Raw genomic sequence first — 27,289 nt, 5'->3', positions numbered from 1 at the left:
CAATGATATTGGGAGGTGAGGCCTTTGGGACGCACTTAGGTCCTGAGAGTAGCACCCTCATGAATGGGATTAGTACCCTTGTAAAAGGGACCCTACAAGGACTTCCCTGGTGATCCAGTCGTTAAGGCTCCATGCTTCAAAGGCAAGGGGTGTGGTTCAATTGCTGAACAGGGGTGAAATAGGATCCCACAAGTCCCTTGGCCAAATAAATAAGGAAATAAAGAAATCCCACAGAGCTCCCTAGCTCTTTCTGCCAAGTGAGGGTACAGTGAGGAGACAGGGATCGGTGTACATTTAGAGATCTACAACTCAGAAGAGGGCCTATACCTGACCGTCCTGGCACCTGATCTCAGACTTCCAGGAAAGTTCTGTTCTTTATAAGCCACCCAGGGATGGTATTTTTGTCACAGTAGCTCTGCGCTCCCTTTGCCTTGCCTACACTGGTACAACACACCAAGTAGGGCTCTAACCGGAGTTGCCTGCCACCCTCCAGCCTGTGAGCAGGAACAGCTGTGGGCAGCTGGGCATGTTTCCCTACCCCAGGCCATCCTATCCTTAGCCAACTTTTTCAGAATACTCTGCCTACTTTCCTCCTGCCTTCCTGGAATTCTGGGGATAGATCCCTGGATCTGCTCGTAAATCCTCCTTCTCCAAAGTCTTAGGTCCAGTCTGGTAGGGAATGGAAAAGGTGTGCTGGGTAAAGAAACGTCCACTAAGAATGGATCCCCAGGTCTTCGCCAATAGGATTCCCAGGGGGGCCTTCCTTTCCCATCTTTGTGGTGTGCCTGAATCTGTCTCCACTCACTATTGTCTCTGTCAGTTTTTGTCCGCCCCTCCCCCACGTCCCCAGAAGGGGAGATAAGAAGTGAAAGGCGAAACCAAAGGAGCCGGGTCTTTGCTAGTCTTCGGGATTGCGGGTGATAAATCCACTTAATCTATTTAATGTTGTCTTTCAGAAATTCACACACACACTCACACACAGATCAGAACAAGGTGAGGACTACTGAGGAACGGGGATTGGGCTGGCTCCCTCCAGATATTGTTTGTACCCTCGGTTCTTTCTGCCCGCTTGCCCAGTTGGGATAGGAGGAAGGGAGTATTTACAGAGAACGGGGACGTAATCTTCATCCCAGGTTCCGAAGGTTCCGAAACGGGTAACCTCCTAAATCTCATTCCAAAAAAAAAAATAATAATAATAATAATAAAGAACCCCAAAAGTTATAGAGGTCCTGGGATTAGCATGAAAATAGACGGGGATGGAGTGGAGGAGAGACAGAACTGGAGGTGAGGGTGGGGGTTATGGCTAACTTGGGGCTCGGCTCTCACGCAGGGAGAAGGTGTGGAGTGACAAGTATACTGACAACTATCGGGGCGAGGCCTGGCGCCACAAACCAATCACCGGACTGAATCACCCCGCAGGGAAGAAAAGAAGGCGGAGCCTGCCGACCTGGAGGCGGGGTTTTATCAGAGCCGGGGCGGAACCTATAGAGGAGGCGGGGCTTTAGGGACCAGTTTTCAGGCTGGGGAGCCTTGACCAAGGGAGTTCGGCTAGGGGTGCTGTATTTAGAGGAGGTGGGGGCCTGGAGCGACTGAGGGCCCGGCCGGGAAGTGGCGTCCCTATTAGTGTGGGTTTTGGCGAGGTTCCTGAGGAACTGGATTCCGAGCGTGCTCGCAAGGCGAGAGTTTCCGTGGAGGCCTAGCTTAGGATGTAACCAAGTCCAGTAGCCCCAGAAGCGGGTGTGCGGGGCGCCCACTGTGGATCCCCGGCTTGACGGCAAAACGTGCTTGGGACGTCGAGGGGCATAGGGTGCGGGCCGGGCCGTGGACGTCCTTACGGATCCCAGTAGTTCTCGTGGTGCTGCGCTGCAATGATGATGACTACGGTTAGGATGGTACAGAGCACCATGGCTGCAATGCCCACCGCCAGGGAGATAAAGGAGAAGTTCCGGGCCTCGCGTGAAGCGATCTCAGCTGACACCATGTCTCCGCGGGCCAAGGCCGTGCGCACCTGCGGAGGGGGAGGGAGAGAAGATCAGAGAGCCGATACCTCGGCTGCACGCCTCAGCCTCCCTCTAAGATGCTTCCGCAAACGTCCAGCACTCCCTGGGAATAAGAAGAACCTCTTGAGTCCTCCTCTCCATCCTCCGCCTCCGTCCCCTCCCCCACCCTCACCCCACACACACCTGCACTGCCTTGAAGATGGCAATGATGCCTGTAGGCCAGAAGCAGCAGATGGTGGTCAGCACCGCGATGGGCATGTAGTCGTGGGGCGGGCGCCTTGGCTCCAGCAGGGCCAGCCCTGGGCCCTGGGGTGGCGGGGGGAGCGTGGAGGTTACTCCTGTTCCCCCCGGGGTCGCGCCTGCATAGGGCTGTGGAAGGAAAGAAGGTTGTGGGGAGAGGCTGTCTATCATTCTTACCCTCTCTGAGCCCACCAGCTTTCCACCTCTGGCAGAGAAAGAAGGTTGTTTTCCTCTTCTAAACCTCCTCTGGACTTCAAGGCTGTTTCCCCTGCCAGATCTTGATCTCTGACTCCAACAGACCACCCACCCCATTCCCAGATCTTTCTCTAGTCTCTCCTCTCCCTTGCCCCCAGATCGCCGCCTGGTGCCCTGGTTCTGTTCCTCTTTCCCACCAGTCCCCAGTGTGCCTCCAATTCCTTGTCCTGTTTCATCCTTCCCCCAGCCCCCTCCTTCCAGGCCCATCCGCCCGGTACTCACCGTGCCCACCGGGTAGACCGGCACGTAGGCAGTGCAAGGCTGCAGCTGTAAAGGGTAACCCGGGGCTACGTAGCCCCCCAGCGGCAGCGTGCCTACCGCTCCCGTGTGCGTGGGCACCACGAAGCCCGGGGCCTGGGCAGTATGAGAGGGCGCCGGCGGGGGCGGGGCGGCGGCGGCGGGCGGCGGTGGGGGCAGTGGGCCCTCGAAGCGAGTCTCCTGCAGGTAAGGGTCGGGTGGCATGCGGGGCAAGGTAGCGCAGCCGGGTGGGGGCGCCCCAGCGGCCGGGCCAGGAGGGGCATGGTGTGGGGGCCTTGGCAAGGTGGCGGAGGACGAGGGACCGCGCTGAGCGGCGGCCCCAGAAGCCAGGCCCCCTGCCCCTAAGCGCGGGAGGGTGGCCGTGCCGGACTGGTGGTAGTGGTGGTGGTGGTGATGGTGCGAGGAAGGGGCTGTCTGTGGGGGCGGGGCAGGAGGTTCCGCGGGGGGCTGGGGGGCATTGTAGGGTGGTGGAGAGGTGTGAGGGACTGAGTCAGGGAGGCCTGGGGGCGGTAAGCAGAGGAGCCAGCATGGGGAGAGATAAGATAGACAGATGAGATGAGGGAGAGGGGGAGACACAGAGGGTCAGGGATGCAGAAAGATAATGGGAGAGACAGAGAGGAGATGAGTGAGAAGCCATCTCTCATTCTTGGGGCAGGAGAGGGGTGGTATCTAGGCCAACAGCCCGTCCCCCCTCCTTTAATCTAGTTTTGAGGTCATAGCTCTCTTCTACTCCTCTCACTGCTTCAGCAATGGGCACACAGCTTTAACCTGCAGACCCAAACTCCTATCCCTCTTGGCTTATGGCTGCTTTGGGGTTTGCCTGTCTGAGCTAGTCCTGCATATGCACATGTGCAGACATGCAACACTTGTGTGAACATGTGCTCAGTCCAACAGTTGTATAAACACATGTAGGATAACATGTTCCACTCTGCCATTCCTTCAGTGAGGAGGGGGTCCCCTAGTCTCTCTTGGACTCTCCGAACCTCTTTTAGGGCAGATTAAGAAGGGTCCTCTGGGTTTTACTCCTCTGGCAATCCCCATCTGATCATCTCTCCATATTTCCCCCCCGGATGTCTCCATGCGAGCCAGCGTTATCTGTCCATCTGTCGCTCCCAATGATGCTATCCATGCAGTACCTGGCTGATGCTAAGCCAGTCTTGTACTTCCCTCACCCTCTTAACCTGCCCCCCACCCATGTTGTTGGCAAGGGACCGAGCCTGAGACTGGCCAGAGGAAAAGAAGAGAAGGGAAGGATATAGAAAGAGGAAGGGGCTTGGGGGGAGGGATGTGGAGAGCTGGATAGAAGGGGAATGAAACAGAACCACCCGCTAGGGAGGGGTAGGGGGGGGGGTAGTCAGGAGGCAGTGGAGAGGGCCAGGGGCTTTGTTGTTGTTTTCTACCTGACTTTTCGGACGACATGCTTCGCTCTCCCTGGGACAAGATCCGTGCAGCCGGAGTCCAGAGTCGGGGTCCCTGGCTAGCACCGAAGTCTGGGTGCGCAGATTGCGCAGCCGGCAGCAGCGCAGAGATGGAGAGATGAAGACTGTGGCGGCGGGGGGCGGAGGGAAAGCTGAGAGGGGGGAGCTTAAAGGGACCGAGGCGAGGGAGGGGGAACCCTTCAGAGATACCCCCACTTGGTCTCTCTCCGCTTTTGGACTATGTCTCGCCTCCTCTAACCCCGGCATTGAAGCCCCCAGTTTGGGTTCCTTTGGAGTTGTCATGGAAACTGGGAGGCAAGCAAGACCGGGCAAGGCGGGTGGTACTAAGGGAAGGAAGGAGGGAGAAAGAACCCTCTGGAGTCTTCCCCTTCAAGACTGGCTGTAGTGATTATACTGTGGGAGGAAGCGAGCAGGTGCTCAGTGGATTCAGTACCCCGGTTCCCTTTGGATCTTCTTCACCCCAGTCAGCCCCCCCCCCCCCCCCCCCCCCCCCCGCCCCACTCAGCCTCCCTCAGAGTCCCTGTAAGATCTCGGGATCTTCTCCCAAATCCTTGGCTCTAGTTTCCCTATCTGTGCCAGAGATGCCTGTGTGAGACAGAACCATAAAAACAACAACAAAAGAGAGAACCGTGTGCAGTTGAGAGCAGCGATGGAAAAGTTCCCAGGGTTATGATCTCGACCTGCCGCCCTGGCCTCGGAGGAATCCGGAGGTAAATTGAGAGGCCCCAGTCTATGGCCGTTGGGAGGCAGTAGGGCTTGTGGTGTGTTGGGGGGCGGGGGTAGGACGAAGAGGAAGCTTGGGGGATACTTAGTTACCTCTTACCTTCGGTATGTAGGAGCTGTAGCGCATTGGGAGGAGAGAACGAATCAACTGCTCATTGCCGGCATCTCAGTTTGGCAGTACATGCTTGGCCCCCCCTTCCCCCGCTTTGCTTACTGGGCTTCTTAAAGAGTTTCCAGGGCCCGCAGTGTTCAGATCCATTCCTGAAATCCCACCCACCTACCACCCCCGCCAAGACGCAGCGCCATCGCCTGAGTCGACCCGGGGGCCCAGCGGTAATTGCAGTCTTTTAATTTTGCTTATTGCATCTTGGGAGTTTGTACATGGGGAGGGGAGGTGAAAATCAGCAGTCAGCCGAGATTTAACCAGAATTGGGCTATTTGCAAAAGCAGAGCCGAGATACCACCCTCCCCCTTTAGACCAGTGCTTCCCAGCCCCTTCTTGAGGCAGTCGCTCTCCGGGCGCTGTATCCTTCCCCATCCGACTGCAGGCGGAGACTACCGAGCTGTAATAGCGGCGCTCGTCAGGGCCAGTCCCAGGCCCCAGTGATCTAGATCACGGCCCCACACCTCTCATTCTGGCTTCTGAGGTGTTCGCGTGAGCCCCTAACCCCCTTCCGCCACGCCGTCCTGTACACATTTCGGGGCGCAAGTTGGTTTTATTGGGAGAGACTTAAGACTGTCAAAGACCTGAACATAGAGGAATTCAGATGAGCTGCGAAATTTTTATTTTTATTTTTTAAATCAAGGCAAACGTCTTTAAATGCTCAGTAAAAGCCCTAACACGGGCACCTGGGTACCGATAGGGATCACAGGGAGAGGTGGGAGACGCCTGGAGTTAGAAGTCCAGCCCCGGTGGGAAGGTCTGAGTAAGGAGCCGCCCACAAGGACCTCCAGGTTCAGGGCGGGGGTGTGGGGTCGCTCAGGTACTGAGACTCGTCAGAAACTAGGCGGAGCGTGAGTCAGCGCTGCCCAGGGGGCTCTCCGCCCCTTGGGGGGTGGGTCGTAGATGGGCTCCGTCCTAGAGAAGGGCAGAAGAAAGTGGGCCAAGCCGCACTTTTACCTCGAGGGGCCTCGAGGACTCTCCGCGTCTCTGGAGACAAGGGCACTACAAGCACTTCAGGATGAAGAGTTGTAAGACTCAGGCCTGGCACGGGCGGGAGGGAAGCGTTAGGAGCAGGGTCCGCCTGGGCTACCTTCAGCCCTCAGCCGGCGGAGGACAAAATACCAAGGACTGCCTTTCCCGGGTCTATTCCTCCAGCGCGCCTCCCTGGGGAAAGAGAACTCCGTGTTCCGTTGCGGAGCCGGACGCCTGCATTGGGAAGTAGGGCAAATCAAGGCCGGGAAATGGGACCCTTAGGTCGCGGCTGCCGCGGGGCCTGAAGAGGCCTTCTCTCAATTCCCAGGACACGTTTGCGGCTTCTTCCTCTCCCCGCCGATCTAAATGGATTACTCCGCCTATTCCCTACCCCCTCCCTCGCCCCCCGGCTCTTAGTGCGCAATGGATTGTTCCATTGCCCCTCCAGTCTCCGGCCAGCGTTGCGGGGGACGCTGGCACGGTTGCTAGGGAAAGCCCCGGACGTGACGGCTAAATGCGACCCTGAGCAGCCTCCCCTCTCCCGTCCGTCATTCCCCTGCGCGCGTTCTCCTTACACCCTTGCCCTCCCCCACGTGGGTTCCAAGCTGGGGAGAAGTAAACAGCAGGCGGAGTGGGGCTCGCGGACCCAGGCCAGGTGGGAGTTTTCTCCCAGGGTCCTGCGCTGTTGCTCTGGGGTCCTTCTTGCAAATCTTCAGTCTTGCATGGCTGGTTTGATCCATTAGGAAGCTCCTGGCCTCGGGACCGAGTCTCCGCTGCGTTGGGGGCGGGGCTTGGTTGCGCGTCAGTGCGTCTGCAGCGTGGTGGGGGTGTGTGTTTGTGAAGACTGGAGTAAAAGTAGGATGTTTTGTGACAAGGACCTGGTGTGGGAACGGACGGGGGAGGCTTGATCGCCGGCGTCTGTTCCGAAGGGAGGGGGTGTTGTCATCTCTCTCACAGGCCCTCATCGTCCCCTTCTCAGGCGGGAGCATGCTGGGGCTCCCGGGGCGGCGGCTCCCTTCGGCGGAGTTCCTGCTCCTGTTGTCTTTCCTGCTGCTGCTGCTGCTGCCCGCCGCCCCCGCGCCCCATCGGGCTGCCTACAAGCCGGTCATCGTGGTGCACGGGCTCTTTGACAGTTCGTACAGCTTCCGCCACCTGCTGGAATACATCAATGAGGTCTGGCAGGGGACGCCCCGGTTGTGGGGCGTTGGTGGCGGCTACAGAGGCTGGGGAGGGAGAATGGGGAACTGGACGCTGGGCCTGCCCAGTTTCTCGCGGAGCTGGTGCTGGCGTGGGGAAAGTTGGGGGGCGAGAGATCCCTGGTTCTGGGAGGGCACAATAGGCATGTGGGCACCGGCTGGGGGGCGGCGTGGAGGGGGGTCTTTATAGTCCATCCCGGCTGCGGCATCACCCGCTTCCCACAGACACACCCTGGGACTGCGGTGACAGTGCTCGATCTCTTCGATGGGAGAGAGAGTTTGCGACCCCTGTGGGAACAGGTGCAAGGGTTCCGAGAGGCTGTGGCCCCCATCATGGCAAAGGCTCTTCAAGGGGTGCACCTCATCTGCTACTCCCAGGGTAGGCACCCTCCCCCCTTCCCCGCCTCTAAGCCCTATCTGAGGCTTGATCCTTATCTGAGGGACACTGCCTAGTGTTCCCTTTTTTGAACTCATTGCCTCCTTTTCTGACTTCTCTCAGCACCTGGGTCTTATCTGTGTGAGTGTCCTGAGTGGGAAGGCCGCTCCCTGCACTGCTGCCCCTTTCTTTCCCCGTCACCCATGGCTCCTGGACATAGGGATGCGGCGATGCGGCGGGGGGGGGGGGGGGGGGGAACGACACAGTAAAAAACACCCTAAGGTTTGTCGGAAGACCCAGAATCGAATTCTGGCTTTGTCACTTACCTGATGTGGGGCGTTTTGACACAGGACGTGTGCCTGGGTCTCAGCTTCCTGAGGTACATGGTGTGTGTGTGTGGGTGCAGAGTTGGGGGGGGACTGTTGGCCTGGCTGTCCCTAAGTCCTGCCCAATGTGTTTTGCCTGCAGGGGGCCTGGTGTGCCGGGCACTGCTGTCTGTGATGGATGAACACAACGTAGATTCTTTCATCTCTCTCTCCTCTCCACAGATGGGACAGTATGGAGGTGAGTGGGCACTCAGGGCTCCATAGGGGGGCCCTGAGTCTTGAGGGCACACAGCTCGGGGCCACTTGGCACTGCTGTTCTCTTGCCAGACACAAACTATTTGAAGTGGCTGTTCCCCACCTCCATGAGGTCTAACCTCTACCGGATCTGCTACAGCCCGTGGGGCCAGGAATTCTCCATCTGCAACTACTGGCACGGTGAGTAGGACATGCCACACGGGGGACTCCATGCTAAGGGCATCCTGGTGGGCCTGCTGCTCCCACCTCTACCATAACTAACAGCAATGATGATGATAACTTACAGTTATTGTTCAAAATGCTTTATGTGTTTCACTTTGTTGCCTTAGAGAATACAGCTTGCTGCAGGGGTTGGCAAACTTTATCCTTAAAGGGCCAGACAGTAAATATTTTTTTTTTTTGGTTTTGCAGACATATAGTCTCTGTCACAACCACGCAATTCTGCCATAGTCATGTGAAAGCAGCCATATACCATATGTAAATGAATGTATCTGTGTTGCAACAAAATTTTATTTATAGAAACAGTGAGCTGGATTTGGCTAATGAGTCATAGTTTGCAAACACCTGGTTATAGTTTATAAGATCATGGATGCTGGGTCCAGACTACTTGGGTTTGAAGCCTAGTCCTGCTGCATGACTTTGGGCAAGTTACTCAACCTTTCTTCGACTCAGTTTTCCTCATCTGTAAAATAAAGATATAGTACGTACCTCTTATTGTGTTTATGAGGATTCAATAATGAATGTCATGTGCTTTGAACAGTATCTGGCTCATAGCAGGTGCTAGAAAAAGCTGTTTGCTATCATGTTTACAATTATTAGTGCTACTATCATATTACTGTGCACCTTGTCTATTACTGTAGCCTTCTGATTGGTCTTCCAGCATCTGGTCTTGCCTCTTCTCCCTGCTTCTCTGACGATCTAACTGCTGTTTGTACCCAGACCCCCACCATGACGACTTGTACCTCAATGCCAGCAGCTTCCTGGCCCTGATCAATGGGGAAAGAGACCATCCCAATGCCACTGGTAAGACCCCAGGCCCCTACCTTGGTCCCATTTTCTGCTTCTCTGACCTCCTATATTCCCCTTTCCAACCTGGCCTGACCCCTGTGACTAACTCAGGCTCTCTTACTCCCACCCTGTAGCTTGGCGGAAGAACTTTCTGCGTTTGGGCCGCCTGGTGCTGATTGGGGGCCCTGATGATGGTGTCATTACTCCTTGGCAGTCCAGGTAATAAGGGACTGTGTGGCCTGAAGGTTGGCTAAGGACACCCCAATCCCAGCCAGTCTTTATCTCATTTCTAAAACTGGCCTGCTTCTTCCACTGTTCAGTTAATCCCCCCACCCTCCATCTATCTTGTCACCCAAGATCAAAACCTGGGAGTCATGTCCCAACCTCTTGTATCTAGCCAGTCACTAAGCCTTGCTGACTCTGCTTCCTTTCCATCCCTACCAGCCCCGCTTTGTGAAAACTTTGAACTCTGAACTATTTACAGATTCTTAGGATGTTGCAAAGATAGTTTAGAGAAGTCCTGTGTATCTTTTGCCTAGTTTCCCCCAACGCATGCATCCTATGTAAGGACAGCACAATAGTGAAACCAGGAAATTGACAAATCGCTACAACACATGTCTATAGTTCCATGCCATGTAATCACATTTCCTACCAGCTCTTTCACTTACCTGGAAGTAGAAGGTAATTGCTCCAACCTTGTCCCCTTTATCCTATTCCTCAGGAAAACCCATGGCTTCATGGCACTATGTGTTTGCCTCTGATCATAATGAGTGATCTGAAATGTCACCTGATCTACTTTAGTCATTCAACAAATACTCATCAAGCACTGTGTGCCCAGGCACTGTTGTGGACCCTAGGGATGCAGTAGTAAATGAAAGAGAAGTCTATGCTATTATGTAGCTCACATTCTAGTAGGGGAGACAGATAATAAATGTAAATACATATATCAGACAGTGATAAAATAAGGCAGGGAAAGGATTAGAGGATGGCTGGGGCCTATTTTAGATAGTGGCCAGAGAAGTCCTTCTGGAAGAGCTGCCATTTGAGCAGAGACTGAGTCGTGTCCAACTTTTTGCAACCCCATGGAGTGCAGCATGCCAGGCTCCTCTGTCCTCCACTGTCTCCCGGAGTTTGCTCAAATTCATGTCTATTGAGTTAGTAATGCTGTTTCATCCTCTGCTGCCCCCTTTTCCTTTTGCCCTCAATCTTTCCCAGCATCAGGGTCTTTCCTAGTGAGCTGGCTCTTTGCATCAGGTGGCCAAAGTATTGGAGCTTCAGCTCTATCATCAGTCCTTCCAATGAATATTCAAGGTTGATTTCCTTGATCTCCTTGCAGTCCAAGGGACTCTCAAGAGTCTTCTCCAACACCACAGTTCAAAAGCATCAATTCTTTGGTGCTCAGCTTTCTTTATGGTCCAACTCTCACATCCATATATGACTACTGGAAAAACCATAGCTTTGACTGTATGGACCTTTGTGGGCAAAGTGATGTCTCTGCTTTTTAATATGCTTGGAATGTCTAGGTTTGTTTTTCTAGGGAAGAGGAGTAGCACCTGCAAAGACACTGGGGCAGGCCTGAGGAATAAGGAGGTTCATGCGGCTAGAGGGCAGTAAGCTGGGGTGAAGGTGAAAGAGGTAGAAGGGGGCCAGATACAGAAAGCCTTTGTGGGGCAAAGTAATGTCACTTTTTCTAAAATATATGCAACATAAAAGTTACCATTTTTAAGGGTAAGTTTGGTGGCTTCAAGTTCATTCAAATTCTTGTGTAAGCTTACCACCATCTATCTCCAGTTTTTTCTTGCCAAACTAAAACCCCATAACCCTTTAAAGAATGGTAACTTCCTTATCCCTGCTACTCCCTGGCCCCTGGCAACCATGACCCTTGATTTTTTTTTTTTCTTTTTTTAATTCTTAGTGAGATGGGAACACATTGGAAGGTTATAAATGAAAGAGTAACATGCCTTATAGTAGTTAAAGGTGGGATTTATTTTTATCTCATTTCACACCTACTACAACCCTATGAAGATAAGAAGTAGCTCTAAGTACTTTGCAAATAAAGCTCATTTAATCCTCACAACAACCCTATAGGGTAATTACTATTATCCTCTTTTGGCTTGTAAGGAAACTTAAGTACAAAGAGATTAAATAACTTGCCTACATTCATAGAGTTAGTAAGTGGTGAAGTCAGGCTGTCTGACTTAACCACAATGTTTTATTTCCTCTCTACAAAGGAGGTATTCTTGTATAGGACAAAGAAAATCAGCAACATGATCAACCACACACAGTGGGGAGTGTGTGGCAGAGCTGGAGTTCCAATCCAGGTCTTTGTGCCCCTACTGCTTTCCTACGGCTTAAGAAATCTAGTCCCTCAGCGTGGCCTCCAGGCCCCCAACCCAGCACCCCAATGTACCCAGCTGTGCCATACCTCTGTGTTGCTCTTGTTGTTCCATTTGCCTGGGACAGCTTTCCCTAGTCCAGGTTAATCGCTGGGAAGCCTTTGTTGACCCTCTAAAACTAGGGTAGTAACCTCTCCTCTTTGCTCCCTTAGCCCATTGGACTTAGTACTGTTAGCCTTTATTCAGTCATTCTTGGTCTGTGTCCACTCAGTGCCCATGACAGTTAAATATTCCTAATTTAAAAAATTTTTAAAAACTTTTTCTTTGGAAATAATTTCATACTCAAGAAATTACCAAAGTCATACAAAGCAATCTTGTATATTCTTCACCTAGATTTCCCAAATGTTAACATTTTGCCAAGTTTATATTAGTGTCCTCTGTCTCTCCCTCTGGATATCCATATATATATGTGGAGTATGTGTATATATGAACCCTTAAGACTTCAGTATGTCAGTGTCTATTTTCTACATATAGGACATTCTTTTATGTATCTACAATATGATTATCAAAATCAGGAAATTAACATTGATAAAATTCTCTGTAGACCTTATTCAAATTTTCCTAAAATCTTCTAGATAGGAAAAAGATCCAGTGAAAGATTCAACTCAGGATCCCATGTTGCATTTGGTTCTCATGTCTCTTTAGTTTTGTTTAATCTGGAATAATTCCTTGGAGTAAGTCTGTGACACTGATTTTTTTTTTTTTGGCCCCGGCATGCGGAACTGCCCCACCAGGGATTGAACCCATGCCCCTGCATTGGGAGTGCAGAGTCTTAACAACTGGACCACTAGGAAGTCTGACATTGATATTTGTTGAAACATAACGAGCCAGCTGTCTTATAGAATGGCAGTCAGTTTGGGTTTGTTGCCTATTTCCTCATGATTAGATTCAGCTTATGCATTTTTGATGGGAATTGTGCAGAAGCGATACTGTATCCTTAATCCATTACCTCCTGAGGTAAATGATGTGTGTGTGCTAAGTCACTTAGTCGTGTCCAACTCTTTTCTACCCCATGGACTATGGACCCCATGGAGCCTTCCAGGCTCCTCTGTCCATGGGATTCTCCAGGCAAGAATACTAGAGTGGGTTGCCATACCTCCTCCAAGGGATCTTCCCGACCCAGGGATTGAACCCACATCTCTTTTGTCTCCTGGACTGGCAGGCAGGTTCTTTATCATTAGCGCCACCTGGGAAGCCTGAGGTACATGATACCCAGTTAAATATTTTGAGTGTCTCCCTTGCTGCTTGTGTCCCTAACAGGCCATGAGTTCCTGAAGGTCCCTACCCCTCCTTGATTTTCTCCCACTCTGATAACCTCCCTCTTATGCCCCAATCTCTTTGCAGCTTCTTTGGTTTCTATGATGCAAATGAGACAGTCTTAGAGATGGAGAAGCAACTGGTGAGTCCCCTGGAATTACTTTCCCTTTCTGCACACACTGTGGTTCTCTCTGCCACTGACATGGAAGCTGAAGGGTCTACCCTGTGGGGAGGGGGTCTGGGACGCCCTTGGGAACTTACTTTGTCTCTCCCTGTGTCTTTCTTCCTTGCCCCCTGACCCACCTTGAAGGTTTATCTGCGGGACTCTTTTGGGTTGAAGACTCTCCTGGCCCGGGGGGCCATAGTGAGGTGTCCAATGGCTGGCATCTCCCACACGGCCTGGCACTCCAACCGTACCCTTTATGAGACCTGCATTGAACCTTGGCTCTCCTGAGGGACCCCTCAGGAACTCCCCGCCCAGAGACTGAGTGGAGCCTTGGATGTCAGGCCCTGGTGTGCCTGTGACCACCTCACTGGTCCCACACTGCCCCACCAACCAGGGCTCCAGGACCCCTCCTCTGTGAACAACACATCCTGGTCTCCTCCATCTCATGTCCTCCCTTTTGGGGGTTGCTCCATGCTCTCCCATGCCCCCCAAGGCCAAGGCCAAGGCTGGGAAGTGGGAAACAAGATTAACTTGTGGCTGCTCCTATTGCTGCTGCTCCTCTGTCTCTGGCTCTACAGGAGGAGAACCCAGCCCCTGCCCACCACAGGGTCTCCTTCCAAGCCACTCAGGACATTTTTAGCTTCTGTTTTTCCTACGTTCCCTTTTCCTCTGAACTCCCCTGTTGTGAGCCCTCCCAACCCCCCAGGAAGGACCACCTGTGAGAGTGGGGTTCTGAGGCTCCACTATGGGGACAGTTCTGTTCTTGAAGTGTCAGTGTTGGGGAATATCTGTGGCCTGTGAGGCCCATCTCAGGTTTGGGGATCCCCCAGTCCCTATGTTCAGTATTGGGGTGCCCTCTGGGAGCCTAGTTTCTTTGAGGCTCCAGCCCCTCTTTTAGCTACCCTTGAATGGGTGTGTTACTACCCCTGTATTTATGAAAATAAAGTTCCATTTACTCAGTGTGGCTTGCCTCATTTCCAGGTGAGGGGGGCCTGGCTCCCCCAGGAGGGTGGGGATGGAGAGCCTGGGGCCTGGGTGCCCGGATGCCTGGTCTGGGGTGGGACCCCCTTGGTGTTTCCGCTCTCTCAATGCCCATTCTGTGCGGGTTCCTGATTCTCTGCGGGTTCTTTCCTGCTGAAGACAATTCTCTTCCTGTTCCAGCTTGCGATTGCGGGGCTGAGCCCAGGGCCCTAATGGTTTGGGCCCCAGCCTCATGGGTGGAATGCACCAGCCACCCCCAGGCTAGACGAGGGGACTCAGGGTCAGGGTGGGCATTTGTTGTGCCCCTTTTCGACCTTTGTAGGCCAGAGCTGGGTGAGGGGCTGGACAATGAGCCTCCTCTTCCTTGAAAGAAGGAATCTCAGTAGAGACAATAAGGCCCTGTCTGCTCTGGCATGGGGGGCGGTGGCTGACTCAATTCTGCCCCTTCTCCACCCCCCAGACGCTAATAAATGTCATCAAGAAATGGGGGCAATTTTTTCCCTCAGTGCCCTGGGCAGCCTCCCCAACCTCCCCCACCTTTGTGGTATCTTGCCCTTCTTTCTTTCCTCAGCTGATCTTGCCTTTTCTCCCATGACCTAACCCTACTTTCTTCTCTGCCAGTTCTGCCTCTCCCTGCCCCTCAGTTCTTCCCATCTGTGTTGGGTTGAAGGGCGGAGGGCAAAAGCCAGGTGTTTCAAAGCCAGTAGCCTCTGTTGACTTGGGGGAGTTCCAAATAAGGGGCCTCAGGGTTGAGAAGAAACTTCTAGGGGGCTCTTTACTTGGCTGCAGGGGGTGGGGGTGAAGGTCAATGGGGATTTGGACCCCACTGAATTGACCAAGCTCCAGCTATGGGAGGAGGCTTATGGGAGGGGGCAGGGATGGGAGGGCTCTGTCTGGCCCAGCCCCTCCTCCCCTTTGCAGCCCGCCCACTAGTCTGAGCGGCTGCTGCTGAGGCTGGTTGGCCTGAAGTCTCCCGGAGAAAGGCAAAGACAGGTGGGGAGAGAATGTCAATGGGGAAAGAGTGGGGGTCACTAAGAGTCTTAGAGTGAGTGTGAGTTGGAGGTGTTGTTTGAGTAAGGAGAGTGGGTCCAGGGTGTCTGTGGTGGTGGGGGGGTGTGAGGGTAGTAGGAGTGTGTTTAAGGTGGGGTCTCCAGGTGCGTGGGTTGTGTACAAGGTGTAAAGGGGTGTAATGGTGAATATCTGAGATTTTGAAAGAAGATTAGGATGGAAGAGGGCACATCAGAGACAGGAGGGGCCTGAGGGGAGATGGAGGGAGTGTGTCAGGCTGTGAGCGTGTATGGTGCTGCATGGACCATGATGTGCTAAAAGATGGTGGGTGTTAAATATATGTGCAGGTGCGACAATCCTGGTGGCTAGTGCAAGTGTGCAAATGAATGTCCTGCCTGGCTTACAGGGTACCAGCAGACTGTTCTTGTGAGCGCTGGAGCTGGAGAAGTTACTAGGAGAGGGGAAGGGCCTCTATTAACCTCTTCTTGCCTGCAGCTGGCAGTCTGAAGTCAAGGAGAACCATGGGGTCCAGGGCTGAGCAGTACACTGTCTTAGGCGGACTCTGGTTCCTCCTGCTACTGATGACAGGCGAGGGGGCCAAGGGTGGAGCCCTCAAAGAGAGGTGACAACAGAAGGGGCAGGGCCAGGGGTGGGGCTTCACAGGGGGCAAAACCAAGTTGAGGAGGGGGATGAGGCTGTCATGTTTAGGGAGGGTGGGGCCTCAGTGGAGCCTGAAGGGAAGTGGGGCTCTGGCTCCCCAGGGCCTGGCCCACTCAGTGTCTCACTTTCTCCCACATGGGTGCAGTCAGGGGGTCTGCTCCAAGCAGACCCTGGTGGTCCCACTCCGTTACAATGAGTCCTACAGCCAACCTGTATATAAGCCCTATCTGACCCTGTGCTCTGGAAGGCGTGTCTGCAGCACCTACAGGTGAGGATGGGTCCCCCGCCGGGACCCCGGGGTCTCTCAAGAGGAAACCCCCAAAGCTAGGACCAGGACCCATACATAGGCCAATGCCCAGAGCCCGGCGATGTGTTCCAGGACCACGTACCGCGTGGCCTGGAGGGAGGTGCAGAGGGAGGTGCGGCAGACCCACGCCGTGTGCTGCCAGGGCTGGAAGAAGCGGCATCCCGGGGCACTCACCTGTGATGAAGGTGAGGCTAGGGCTTCCCGGGCCTTGGGGGGAGGTGCGCCCCGCTGGGCGGAGAGCCAGGCCTTCTGCTGGGTTCTGAACCCCACTTCCTGCACCTTCAGCCATCTGCGCCAAGCCCTGCCAGAACGGAGGCGTCTGCGTTCGGCCAGACCAGTGCGAGTGCGCCCCGGGCTGGGGTGGGAAGCACTGTCACGTGGGTGAGTCGGCTCGCCCTCCCTCGGGGGTGGCGCCCATCCCCGCCCCGCCCCCGTCAGCCCCCTCCTCTTTCCGGTAATTAGACGTGGATGAATGCAGGACCGGCGTCACTCTCTGCTCGCATCGCTGCCTCAATACGGCGGGCAGTTTTACCTGTGGCTGCCCGCCCGGCCTGGCGCTGGGCCCCGATGGGCGCACTTGCGCGGAGGGGGCCCCAGAGCCCGCGACCAGTGCCAGCATCCTCAACGTGGCCGGTGAGTGGGTGGGAGCAGGGGCGAGTAGAGGCAGGGCCGGGGCAGCAGTGACTTGGGTCCCTCGCTCTCCTTGGTCCCAGTTCGTGAGGCTGGACCTGATGAGCGTGCCCTGAAGCGGGAGATTCGAGAGCTGCGAGGGCGCCTGGAGAGGCTGGAGCAGGTGAGTGGAGATGCCGGGAGGCCACACTTGCAGAGCTGACAGGCCCCCTCCCTGCCCCGCTGAGATATCTCTTCCTTTCTAGTGGGCCGGTCAGGCTGGGGCCTGGGTACGAGCAGTGCTGCCCGTGCCCCCGGAAGAGCTGCAGCCCGAACAGGTGGCGGAGCTGTGGGGCCGGGGCGATAGGATCGAGTCTCTCAGTGACCAGGTGCTGCTGCTGGAGGAGAGACTGGGCACCTGTGAGTCCCCATGGGCTTCTCGGTGGGGACCCCCATCTCCCCACAACTGCCCCCCAGCTCCTCAAGACACCTTTTCCCAACACAAGTTTTCTCTTATCCAAAATCCCTTCCTCTGCACCCACTCACTCCATACCTTCCCAGATTTCTGCACTTCACCACCCCCTCCTTCTGGTACCCTGTTCTCCAGCTCAGTGGTGGTTCCACTTATTGTTGAGAGAGGTTGTCAATCTGTTCAGCGTCCAGGGCCGGCTCTAGGCATCCCAGAGGTACACAGTCGATGTGTCTGCCTGTCTCCTTGTCATTAACCAGGCTCCTGTGAGGACAACAGCCTGGGCCCAGGCCTCAAAGGGCGAAGATAAGGAGCCTCTGCAGAGCCCCTGCCCTCTAATTTATACAGAAACTGGACTCACTAATCCTCTGGGATTGGCTGGCTAGGGAGCTGCAGATAAGGCTATTTGCCACTGAGGAACCATGGACAATGGAAACCGTGCGAAGCTAAAGAATGGAGGAAGGTGGTTGCCGCCCCTGAATCCCCCGGCTAGGGCCGATGCCTGGGTGAGAACTGCTTTCTTAACTCCTTAACAAAAACAGCCAGAACGTGCCCAGATCTCGCTCAATCTTTATTCTTGGTTTCTTGCTGTTATCCAGATAATTAATAAAAATCAACCACGCAAAACTGGGTCCCACCCTCTCCTTTTGCTCCCAGCCTACCTCCCCGGTTTTTGGGGCACAGGTCTGGGGTGGGAGGCAGGGAGTGGCTACTGCCATAGGGAGGAAATGAAAACTGGCTCAGAGAAGGGAAGCCTCAAAAGAAAAGAGAAATAAATTAAAAGCCCTCCCCATCCCCTCCAGCCAGGGTTCAGGTCCTTTCCCCAGCTCCTGGGGGGGAAGTGAGTGCAGCACCCGTTAGCTGCTGCTTCCCCTCGTGCCCGGCTAGGATGGCACAGGAGGGCTGCAGGGCGCTGGAGGGCCAGGACCACTGAACAACTGTACCCAGGGGATGGGTGGAAGTGGAAATGTGGCATCCAAGAGTGTGCTCAAGCCCGGGCACCTGGGCAAGGGCAGGGATGAGACCTCTGGGTGAGAAGAGTCCAGCCTCCACTGACAGGAGGCTCCACGGAAAGAAGGGAGAAGGTGCTGAGGAATGTTCCCAGGGTGAGCCTGGGAGAAGTATTCCACGCATCAGCTTCCAGCCACAGCGTGAGGAATGTCCTCACCAACGGATGAGTCCACTGTGTCCGTGGACGTGGGAGTGAGGAATTGTTCCACAGAACGGATGAGTCCACTGGCCAACGTGAGGTGGAGTGGGAGAGAAGACCACAGAGGAAGAGGGTCCACTGGGGACAGAATGGAGTGTTCCTACCCTTGTGTAGGCTGAACCACTGAGGATGAGGGAGAGGCAACTGTCCCACAGACAAGATGGCACAGGAGGCAGGGGTCAGAGTGGAGACTGCACCGAGGCAATGGAGTCTGTGGGGAGGGGGGCTGGGACGGGGGCAGGGAGCGGTGCTGTGACCACATTCACTTCAGAAATTGAAGATTCCAAAGAGGAGAACAAGTGGGGAGAGGGGAAATGAGGAGCTTGGCCCGGCTTCAGGCTGGTGGGCTGGGAGGTGTGGAGAAGGTGGGGGTTGACAGGGGGGGTGGGGAGGGAAGATGGGAAGGGAGCTCAGAGCCGGGCCTCGCCCACCCCTCCGGGCTTCTTCAGATAGTCACCACCACCCCTGCCATCAGTGGAGATTTCCCGGAAAACAGTGAGCATGGAGTGCCGGACTCTGTCGGCCAGAGCTGGGACGTCATCTGGTGTCAGCCCTTCTGTGGGCACTGGGGGCAGCACCCGGACCTGACATCGCCCTGGGAGGGGGGTGAGCACCATCAGGGCCGTCTGCTGGGACTCTGCCCACCGCTGGAGCCTGCTTTCTGAGCTCTCCTGCTGCTTACTCCCGTCCTCCACCTTTCAGTTCCCTTCCCTCTGCCGTGGGCAACTGCCAGGTGCTCTCTGAGGCCTTCCCCCAACCCCAGTTCAGACACCTCAGTGCCCTTCCAGCCCTCACTGTCTACTGTTTACCGCCAGATGCTCTAACTTTGCACACACAGGCTTCCCTGCTAGTTAGTAATGGCCCTTACTGGACGGACGGAGTGTTACCACCTAGCAGGGCACAGTGCTGCTTCATAAATACGTATTGGCTGATGTGGGGTCACATTACATGATCGGGTGGACATCTCACCGTTCTGACACTGACTGAAGTTCCTGCCTCGTGGGGATGTCCCTCTAGCCTCTCTCATGGCCCTTCCTGTCACCCCCAACCCCAGATCTGCGCAGAGCCCTCACCCGAAGTGAAGCGACGCTCCTTCTTGCAGTAGAAGTCTTGGTAGGAGGACATGACGATGGGCACGATGGGAACCTGAAGGTGGGGGGTGGGGGAGAAGCGGTCAGCCCAGAGCTCCCTTCTGAGGCCCCCATGACGAGCCTCTGCCAGGACAGGAAGGGATGTGGGGGACTGCGGGTCCGGAGAAGGGGAAGTAGGAATCACCTGGGCCTGCACTGCGAGGTGGAAGGCGCCACGTTTGAAGGGCAGCATGGAGCCGTTGTGATTTCTTGTGCCCTCGGGAAAAACCCAGACCCGTACCTGGGGGAAAAATGGGGTCAAGGAAGACACACATGGAGAGGTCAGAAAATGATTATGATGCTGTCGTTGGATTTCTGAGGCCTGTGGACCTTGCACATCAGTTTACAACTGTTCTACCCTCTAAGCCCCATTTCCCCAGGGTGACTCACGTCCTGTGTAAGCAGGGTCTGGGCGACCTCAGACATGACACTGATGGCATCCCCAGTGCGCTTCCGGTCAATGAAGATGACTCCCGCCAGCCAGCAGGCCAGCCCAGCAGAGCCGGCCCACAGCAGCTCCCGCTTGGCAATGGGCACACAGCGGCCTGGCAGCACCTCCATCATCCCTGGGGCAGGGGTGGGGGCAGGGTGAGGATCAGCATCACAGGAAGTGGGCCTACCTCAGCCACACCACCAGGGACCAGAGATAAAGGAAGGGGTAGACGGGGGGACGGCAGGGGGAGCCCCAGAAAGAAAGGGTGACTGAAGGTGTATCACCCTGCTTCTGAGGGCAGCTCTAGCCCCGGGAATGAGCCCTGTGGAGGGAGCAAGGGGCCAATGTCCCAGAGGAGGGAGGGTGGAGGACCCCTGGGGAGGTGATCCCAGGGAAGGTTCCCAGTGTGGCTAGGAGAGGCTGCTCACCAAGCAGGTCGAGGGAGCTCTGGTGGTTGGAGACGACGACGTAGGGCTGTGAAGGAGGGAAGTGGTGGGCCCCTCGTACCTCCACTCGGATCCCGTACAGGTATTTGATGTGGAGTAGCATCAGGCGCAAGATCCTGCGGGGGTCCCATACGGCAAGGGGTTCCAGCGGGACCCGCTGACATACATCCACCAGCAGGGCTCAGCTCCCCGCTACCCTACCATCTTCCTGGGCACCTTGGCAGTCTTCTCCCCTTCCTCGTCCCTGGGCTGGCTCAGTGGCTCCTGCACACTCAATGCCCTCCCCACCCACTGCGCGCTTCTGACCCTGAGGTTCCCTCCATCACCCCAAGCCCCTGGGCCCTCACTTCATGTTCTCGACGTTGCGTCCTCGCACGGCACACACGGGGATGGCGAGCACAGCCAGGAAGAGGATCCAGCCGTTGTAGAAGGCCATCTTGAAGAAGTACTTGGCACTGGGGCTGCAGAACCACAGAGTGGGCAGCAGGAGGAGCAGCAGCAGGAAAAGCAGCAGCAGCAGAGTCCCCGCCCCTGGCCACAGCTCCATTCTGGTCACCTGCAGGGGGCGGGGCGAAGGGCAGTGGGCCTGGTTCCTGGAGCTGGGGGGCGGGGCGGCGGCAAGGTGCGCCGGGGGAGGGCTCGGGGGGCTGTGGGGATGGGAGCTCAGGGCCACTCTCCCACCCGTCCCTGAAGGCGCCAGATATATTCACACAAGAGACACATGACATGGACATCCACAGCTCACAGACACACGACAATACAGGGACATTAATAATAGCTAACGCTTGCAGCTGGTAAGACTCTTATAATGGTCTATCTCTCTGCTGTTCAATATAGTAGCCACCAGCCACATATGGCTACTTAGCACTTGAAATGTGCCCTGTTACACTGAGAGGTGCTGAGAGGTATCAAATACATGTTAGATTTTAAAGATGTTGAATAAAAACACAATGCGAAATATCCCATTAGTAACCTTTTATATTGATTACATTCTGAAATTATAACCTTTTGGACATACTGGGTTCAGTATACTAATTTCATCCTGCTTTTACCTTTTTTATGTAGCTAAGAGAGAATTAAAAATTACACACGTGGCTTACATTATAGTTCTGTTGGACAGGGCTGGTCTACATACTACATTGCCATTGCTGCTAAGCTACTTCAGTTGTTTCCGACTCTTTGTGACCCTATGGACTACGGCCTGCCAGGCTCCTCTGTCCATGGGATTCTCCAAGCAAGAATACTGGAGTGGGTTGCCATGCCCTCTCCTCCAGGGGATCTTCCCAACACAAGAATCAAATCTAAGTCTCTTATGTCTCCTGAACTGGCAGGTGGGTTCAAGCCCATATACTCTGTTAAGTCCTTAAATATGAAAACACACAATTTACATTTGAAAGGAAATAGACCCAGAGAGGTTAAAAAACTTACTTGAGGTGATAGGACCCCAACCGGTACTTCCTAGCTTAAACCTAAGCAGCTTGTGCTCCTAGCCACTTGGTTATGCTGTTGTCTGTATAAATATCTGTACACAAGTGTACACATAGCACACAGTAGATACCATGAAGGTGACAAAACGCAGACATTCTCAAGGGCTGACTGGCAAGAATAAAGGCTGTCACTAATGCAAACCCAGACACACACAGTCATACAAAGACCGACCTGTTCATGCACACATGCAAATTTATAATCATGACAGATAAAAGCATGGCAAAATGCATACCCAGTAAAACCCCTCTCCACCCAGGCAGGCTCCCCGTTCCCAGATCAACCCATGGACATACCTATGTCCATTAACCCTGCCTCTACAGACAGGCAAACAAATCGCCTCCCCCCCCACCTTCCAGCAACACTAGAGGCACAGTGGTCTGGCAGGCAGTGTGCGAGGCCTCACCAAGTGAGAGGAGGAGAGCGAAAGAGTAAAAGGGTCATCATACCACCTGCCTGAGAGAGGAAGGAGCTCAGGAGGAAGAAGCGCAAGCATGCAGAATCTGTTCTCTAGGCTCTTCCTCCTTCCTCCACCCTGACCCACTGTTGGGGGCAGGGTCACAATTCACAAAAACGGTGTTCAGGTAAATATCTATCACTCATATCAAGGCCAGAGGCACTCCCTTCCACGACAGAAGGACTGTGCTCCAAGGTAAGTCCACTGCCAAGGGTGAAGGTAACAGGTGATAGGGGAAGCAGGACTGTGCCAGCTCTAGGACAGCAGGCTCTCAGTGTGGCTTCATCCTACTTTCCCCACAAGCTGGAACCAGCATTTCTCCCCTGGACTATGTGCCACAGGCTCCCAACTCATCCCCTTCGATCCATCTTCCACACAGCAACCAGAGGATGTTTCCACGACACCAATCTGAGCATATCTCTTGCCCAAAGGCCCTTCTGGACAGCCTGACTTCTGCTTACATCCTTGGCCACATCCCTACAAGAGTCTTTTTCGCTCCAGCACACCGATTAACTGCAGTTCCTCAGACACACCATGATCTTTCATGCTTCTAGATCATGACAGGCTGTTCCCTTTGGCAGGGATGCTCCTCCACCTCTTCACTTGCCTCATCCAGTTTGGTGTTACTTTTTGGAGTTCTTCCTGAACTCCTCCAGGTTCGTGTTTTCATTATACTTTATCTTGATCACTGGTCCTCAAAGTGTAGAAATACAAATCCTTGGCCCTCACCCCAGATCTTCTGAAACAGGACTTTTGGGCATTGGGCCCATCAACCAGTGTTTTAACAAGCCATCTAGGTGAATCCGATGTGCATGGAAGTCTGAGAACCATTAACCTCAACACTAAACAGCATGTAGCTGATTGAGGTCAACTGTGTTTCCCTCCCTAGCCTGCAGGCAGCCTGATGGAAGGAACTGTCTTATTCCCAACGCCCAGGACAGAATGAAGCAGAGAAGATGCTCAATAAACATTTGCTGGACAGATTATAAGGATGTGTACATACCCACCTAGCTGTAATTAACGGGACAACACTTCTGAACATGAATCAGATAGCTACCCTCTTGAGGACTATTAACTAGGAAAATAAAAGGCACCAAGAAGGCAATGAACACACAGGCCTAACAGTAACCTACTCTGGATGCACACACACAAGACAGGGTCACAGTGACGGCAGAACAACAATCGCGACAAGATGGAACACACCGTCTCGCACAAGAGAAACATACAGAATGGGGATTAACACGCCACAGGGGAAACATGCCGGTGTCATCAAATGAGTGCCAACAGTGCAAAGAGCAGGGAACAGCTAATGTGCTTGGCAGGGCTAACCCTGTGCTATGCACTGAGCTTCATGGACAGACTGTGCATAGGCACCAGAGATAACGTGTATGAAGAGACACAGGCCAGGGGGGTCAGCAAGGGAAGGTATATGCGGGTGGCTCTTCAGCAGCATGGAGGCCCAGTTATCTTCTTCTCTAACATGTGATGTTCCTTTCCTCTGCAGAACAGGAAATGTCCGAGGATTCATAAGCACAATGGAGTGCCAAGGGAGTTAATGAGCATATGGCTCACAAACTATACTAGCCCCCAAATTATGAAATACATGTCTAACCAGGAGCACACGAGTTGTGGACACGTCACATCAGCACATCACGCGAAGGGGCATGCGTGTGGGTGGTGTGAACCCGGACTAAGAAAACACAGGCAGTCAACAGGCCAATCTGATCACAACCGAGTGTGCGCTAGTCAGTTAAGCCATGAGATCCCACACACGAAGACACCTGCATATAGTGGGACTAAACACAGCACCTGTGGGCCTGAACAAAGTAAGGTATGATTTCTACATGCGAAAGTAAACGTGCAAATACATAACATGAGCAAGAAACATGAAACCAGACAATACAGGCAACAGATGAGAACACGCAGATGTGAACATGTCAAGACTGCCTATGAGACATGGACATAAGATACGAGAACAGGCAATTCTGATGGAAAATAACACATCGTTTTCCACAGCCTGTGGACAGCACTGGGCACACTACCGGCATAGAAGCCATTAAACATGTCAAAGGCACACCCACTCAGTGTAGAAAACATGGCCCCCTACGGTGCATCTGTATGTCAGTAAGGGTCGAACACAGTACCGAAGGCCACTGAGAAACAAGAGGTCCTGTGCCTACACAGAAACAGAGGTGTCTGAGGGCATTCCTAGGAAGCCAATTCTGCTGGGGAAAGGAGGACAGTAAACTGCCTTCTGACTGCCACAACCCCCTAAGAGTTATGTGGGGCCAAAGGGCACAAAAAGGAACTGGGAAGGTGATGGGAATTTCCTCTCCAAGATTCCCTGTCCACACCCCCATCTCAAATTCACAGGGTGTCCCTCTCTCCTCCCTCTTGTGTCTCTTCCATCCTTCCTCCCTCTCAGGCCCCCTCTCCTTTCCCCAGCAACCCTCTCCCCATCGGCCCTTATCCTTTTCCCATCAACCCTCTCCCCAAGCCCGCCCTCCCAGACCCAATCTCTCCCCCATCCCCTCCTCCACGTCCCTTTTAGCACCCTCCTCCCTCCTCCTCCCATCCCTTTCCTGCCCCCACCTCAGTGGGGTGGGGGGCCTGGGGGGCTGGCCCCCTCCCCAGCCAGGCTGCCGCAGCGGTGGTGGCGGGTGGCTGTGTCTCTGCCTCAGTCGGGGTGTCGGCGCCAAGAGGGCGACAGGATTTGGGGGTGTCCTAGCCCCGGCCGAAGGAGGGGAGGTGAGAGTGGGAGGCTGGGCCCATAGCGGTAGGAATGGTGGGGGGTTGTCCCCTTAGCTCCCTCCCTCCCTCCCTTCCTGCTGTCTCTCTGAGGGCTGGGGCTGCTGCTGCTGCCGCTATCCCCCGCCACCCCTCCCCACGCCCGCTGATTTCCGGGGCTGGCCAGGAAGTAGGGGGCGGTGATGGGCGCCCAGTTTTGCCAATCGCCTCCCGGGGACCCTGTTATCTCCTCCCCACATCTTTCAGTTTCTGGCTAGCTCCGCCCCACGAGGGCTCAGCGGGGCTCTGCTTAAGTCTCTCTGGCCTTCTCTGGCACCAGCTGCATGTTTTTTCTTCCAACTTCCTTTCGGCACACATGGGTTGTGTGTCCCTTGCTGCTGTATTCCTTCTCATTCTCCATCAGTTCTCCTCATATTGTCAATTGGCTTCTTTTTTTTCTCCTCAACTCCCACACCTGCTGCTTATTGCCTCCAACTCCAACCCTTCTCCAGCTCCCCACTCCTGTTCCCTATTCAAGTTCAAGTATTTATCAAGCACCTACTATATGCCAAGCCCTGGATTCTTCACCTCTCTTCTTTTTCTCTCCAGGGCTCGATGGAGACGAGATGGCACCCCACCTCACCTTCCAACCCTCATCTGATCTCTGCCCTTTGTCCCTGCCACTATCTCCTAGCAGTCCAGCTCCCTCCTCCACTGCCCGCCCCCCATCCTGGTCTTTGGGGAGAAGGAACACTCTCAGGCCCTTGTCCTTCTAGGCTGTACCTTAACCTCAGTACTTTTTCTACTTTCTTCCTTCGTATCAGTCTCCTTACTCACCCACGCTGAGACTACCCATCTCTGCAACATAGAAAAGATGTATGCTTTTCTTCCAATGGAAATTAGGCTTAATTTTTTGAAACAGTGAGGAAGAATGCTGATTCCTCTGGGATGAGCATGCCTCCTTAATTTTGTAGTCATGTACCTAGCTCTCTCTCCACCATACTCCCATCATCCCCTTGTCAGAATCATCCCATCACTCTCCACTCCTATTGGTCTCCTCTTCTCCCTCTCAATGACCTTTTCCCTAAACCTCTACACGTCGCCTGAACCTTAACCTCCTCTGCCATAGGCGACTCCTAATTTCTCATCTTTCCTCACTTGAGTCACGTGGGGCCTTTTATCAGGATGTTGTCGAAGAATCCTCAACTTGCGTCTGGTCTCCGGCCCCAAGTTACCTTTGCCCTGAAAGTTTCCATGCCCCTGAACAGGATGTAAAGAACACTGGTAATGGCAGGACTGTTACCTAGTTCTGCTCCTTGGGCTACAGTGAGGGCCACTGACTGTAGAAGAGGCCCAAACTTGTGCGAAAGGCCCAAGCTCTGAAGCAGCCTGCCTAAGTCCCAAGGGTCCAGCCCAGGAGGAAGACCCCAGTTCTGCTGGGCACAGGAGAAAAGGGGCGGGCCGCCTAAAAGGGGGCGGGCCTTGCCTCTTTTGCACCCACCCACAAAGGGAGGGGGCTAGGCCTTTTCTGCTTTTAAGATGTAAAACGGAGTCGAGGTCAACTCGTTCTACTATGTGCCACGTTAAAAAGGGGATGGGCCTTAGTTCAGTTCTGCTCTGTAAATCACCTAAAGAGGGGCGGGCTGAGTCGTCCAGCCGAGGGAGATGGGTTAACACCAGCGCTGCAGATCGATGTTCGCACCATCCAAACGTCGGGCTAATCCTAGTCCTGCTCCCTTCTTCACTAAGAGGGAGGGGCGGACCCAAGTTCTGCTCTCTACGTCACCGAAGGAGGCCGGAGCCATTTTGAACCCTGCGACCCTAGTATTTGTCCTCTTTTGCGAGCTCTTCGCCGTCTTTCCCGACCTCGGCCAATCAGGGGCGAAAAAAGAGGTCCAATCAGTCGAGAGAGACCGCAGTCGGAGGACCCGGATGAGGCCGAGCCGAGGCCTTTGAACCCCAAACTCCGCCAATTGTAGAGCAGTCACCATGGCGACAGTATAGAGGTGAAGGGGTGGGACCAGAGAAGGCTCAATCCTCATAGGGTTGGCCCACCTCGTCCCTCCGCCTGATGCGCACGCGCAGTTTACCTAGCTACCATTTTCCGTCGAGTTCTAGCCAATCAGTTGCTTCGGAGCCAAACGCTCCAAAGTCCAATAGGAATCCGGACGTTCTCTGAAAGAGGAAGTAAAAGAAAGACTGGGGCTTGTAGTGGGAGAGGTCTAAGCAGTCTTGAGCCAATTGCTTCTGGCCTTTGGTTATGACTGGCAGTTACTCAGACGAATAAAGCCCGCCCAGGCTGCTCGACAGGACGTATGGAGTTGTTACCAATCCCGT

At 54.3% G+C, this 27,289-nt stretch overlaps 4 protein-coding genes across 8 annotated transcripts; 2 read left to right on the top strand and 2 right to left on the bottom strand.

Annotated features, from left to right (window-relative positions):
• Window positions 1-925: 925 nt before the first annotated feature.
• On the bottom strand, window positions 926-5,228 carry PRRT1 (proline rich transmembrane protein 1). The gene is made up of 5 exons (XM_043450599.1): window positions 5,016-5,228; window positions 4,154-4,296; window positions 2,718-3,253; window positions 2,184-2,369; window positions 926-2,008 (listed from the first exon to the last, which is right to left on the bottom strand). The coding sequence occupies exons 2-5, from the start codon at window positions 4,170-4,172 to the stop codon at window positions 1,832-1,834; spliced, it is 918 nt and encodes a 305-aa protein (XP_043306534.1). The 5' UTR covers window positions 4,173-4,296; window positions 5,016-5,228; the 3' UTR covers window positions 926-1,831.
• On the top strand, window positions 4,768-13,990 carry PPT2 (palmitoyl-protein thioesterase 2). Of its 3 annotated transcripts, none has more exons than XM_043450598.1 (9): window positions 4,768-4,902; window positions 7,030-7,223; window positions 7,472-7,625; window positions 8,091-8,186; window positions 8,276-8,383; window positions 9,143-9,226; window positions 9,346-9,430; window positions 12,952-13,006; window positions 13,175-13,990. In XM_043450598.1, exons 2-9 carry the CDS (start codon window positions 7,038-7,040, stop codon window positions 13,316-13,318), a joined length of 912 nt encoding a protein of 303 aa, XP_043306533.1. In that variant the 5' UTR covers window positions 4,768-4,902; window positions 7,030-7,037; the 3' UTR covers window positions 13,319-13,990. The 3 variants fall into 3 exon arrangements, with proteins under 3 accessions (XP_043306533.1, XP_043306531.1, XP_043306532.1); XM_043450596.1 differs by lacking the exon at window positions 4,768-4,902 and adding an exon at window positions 5,886-6,106; XM_043450597.1 differs by lacking the exon at window positions 4,768-4,902 and adding an exon at window positions 6,458-6,705.
• An 885-nt stretch (window positions 13,991-14,875) lies between these two features.
• On the top strand, window positions 14,876-17,691 carry EGFL8 (EGF like domain multiple 8). 2 transcript variants are annotated; one of them, XM_043450600.1, is made up of 9 exons: window positions 14,876-15,004; window positions 15,515-15,641; window positions 15,825-15,947; window positions 16,059-16,171; window positions 16,272-16,367; window positions 16,449-16,619; window positions 16,700-16,779; window positions 16,862-17,015; window positions 17,325-17,691. In XM_043450600.1, exons 2-9 carry the CDS (start codon window positions 15,541-15,543, stop codon window positions 17,372-17,374), a joined length of 888 nt encoding a protein of 295 aa, XP_043306535.1. In that variant the 5' UTR covers window positions 14,876-15,004; window positions 15,515-15,540; the 3' UTR covers window positions 17,375-17,691. The 2 variants fall into 2 exon arrangements, with proteins under 2 accessions (XP_043306535.1, XP_043306536.1); XM_043450601.1 differs by having other exon boundaries at window positions 14,946-15,004; window positions 15,426-15,641.
• Window positions 17,623-26,839, bottom strand: AGPAT1 (1-acylglycerol-3-phosphate O-acyltransferase 1). 2 transcript variants are annotated; one of them, XM_043450604.1, is made up of 7 exons: window positions 26,581-26,839; window positions 20,631-20,839; window positions 20,266-20,399; window positions 19,795-19,970; window positions 19,550-19,645; window positions 19,348-19,420; window positions 17,623-18,869 (listed from the first exon to the last, which is right to left on the bottom strand). In XM_043450604.1, exons 2-7 carry the CDS (start codon window positions 20,828-20,830, stop codon window positions 18,685-18,687), a joined length of 864 nt encoding a protein of 287 aa, XP_043306539.1. In that variant the 5' UTR covers window positions 20,831-20,839; window positions 26,581-26,839; the 3' UTR covers window positions 17,623-18,684. The 2 variants fall into 2 exon arrangements, with proteins under 2 accessions (XP_043306539.1, XP_043306538.1); XM_043450603.1 differs by lacking the exon at window positions 26,581-26,839 and adding an exon at window positions 24,818-25,111.
• Between the last annotated feature and the right edge of the window lie 450 nt (window positions 26,840-27,289).

The sequence above is a fragment of the Cervus canadensis genome, chromosome 28, assembly GCF_019320065.1.
Source record: "Cervus canadensis isolate Bull #8, Minnesota chromosome 28, ASM1932006v1, whole genome shotgun sequence".
Classification (NCBI taxonomy): Eukaryota; Metazoa; Chordata; class Mammalia; order Artiodactyla; family Cervidae; genus Cervus; species Cervus canadensis.
The sequence above is the reverse complement of the archived record's forward strand: the minus strand, read 5'-3'. Positions and strand labels throughout refer to the sequence as shown.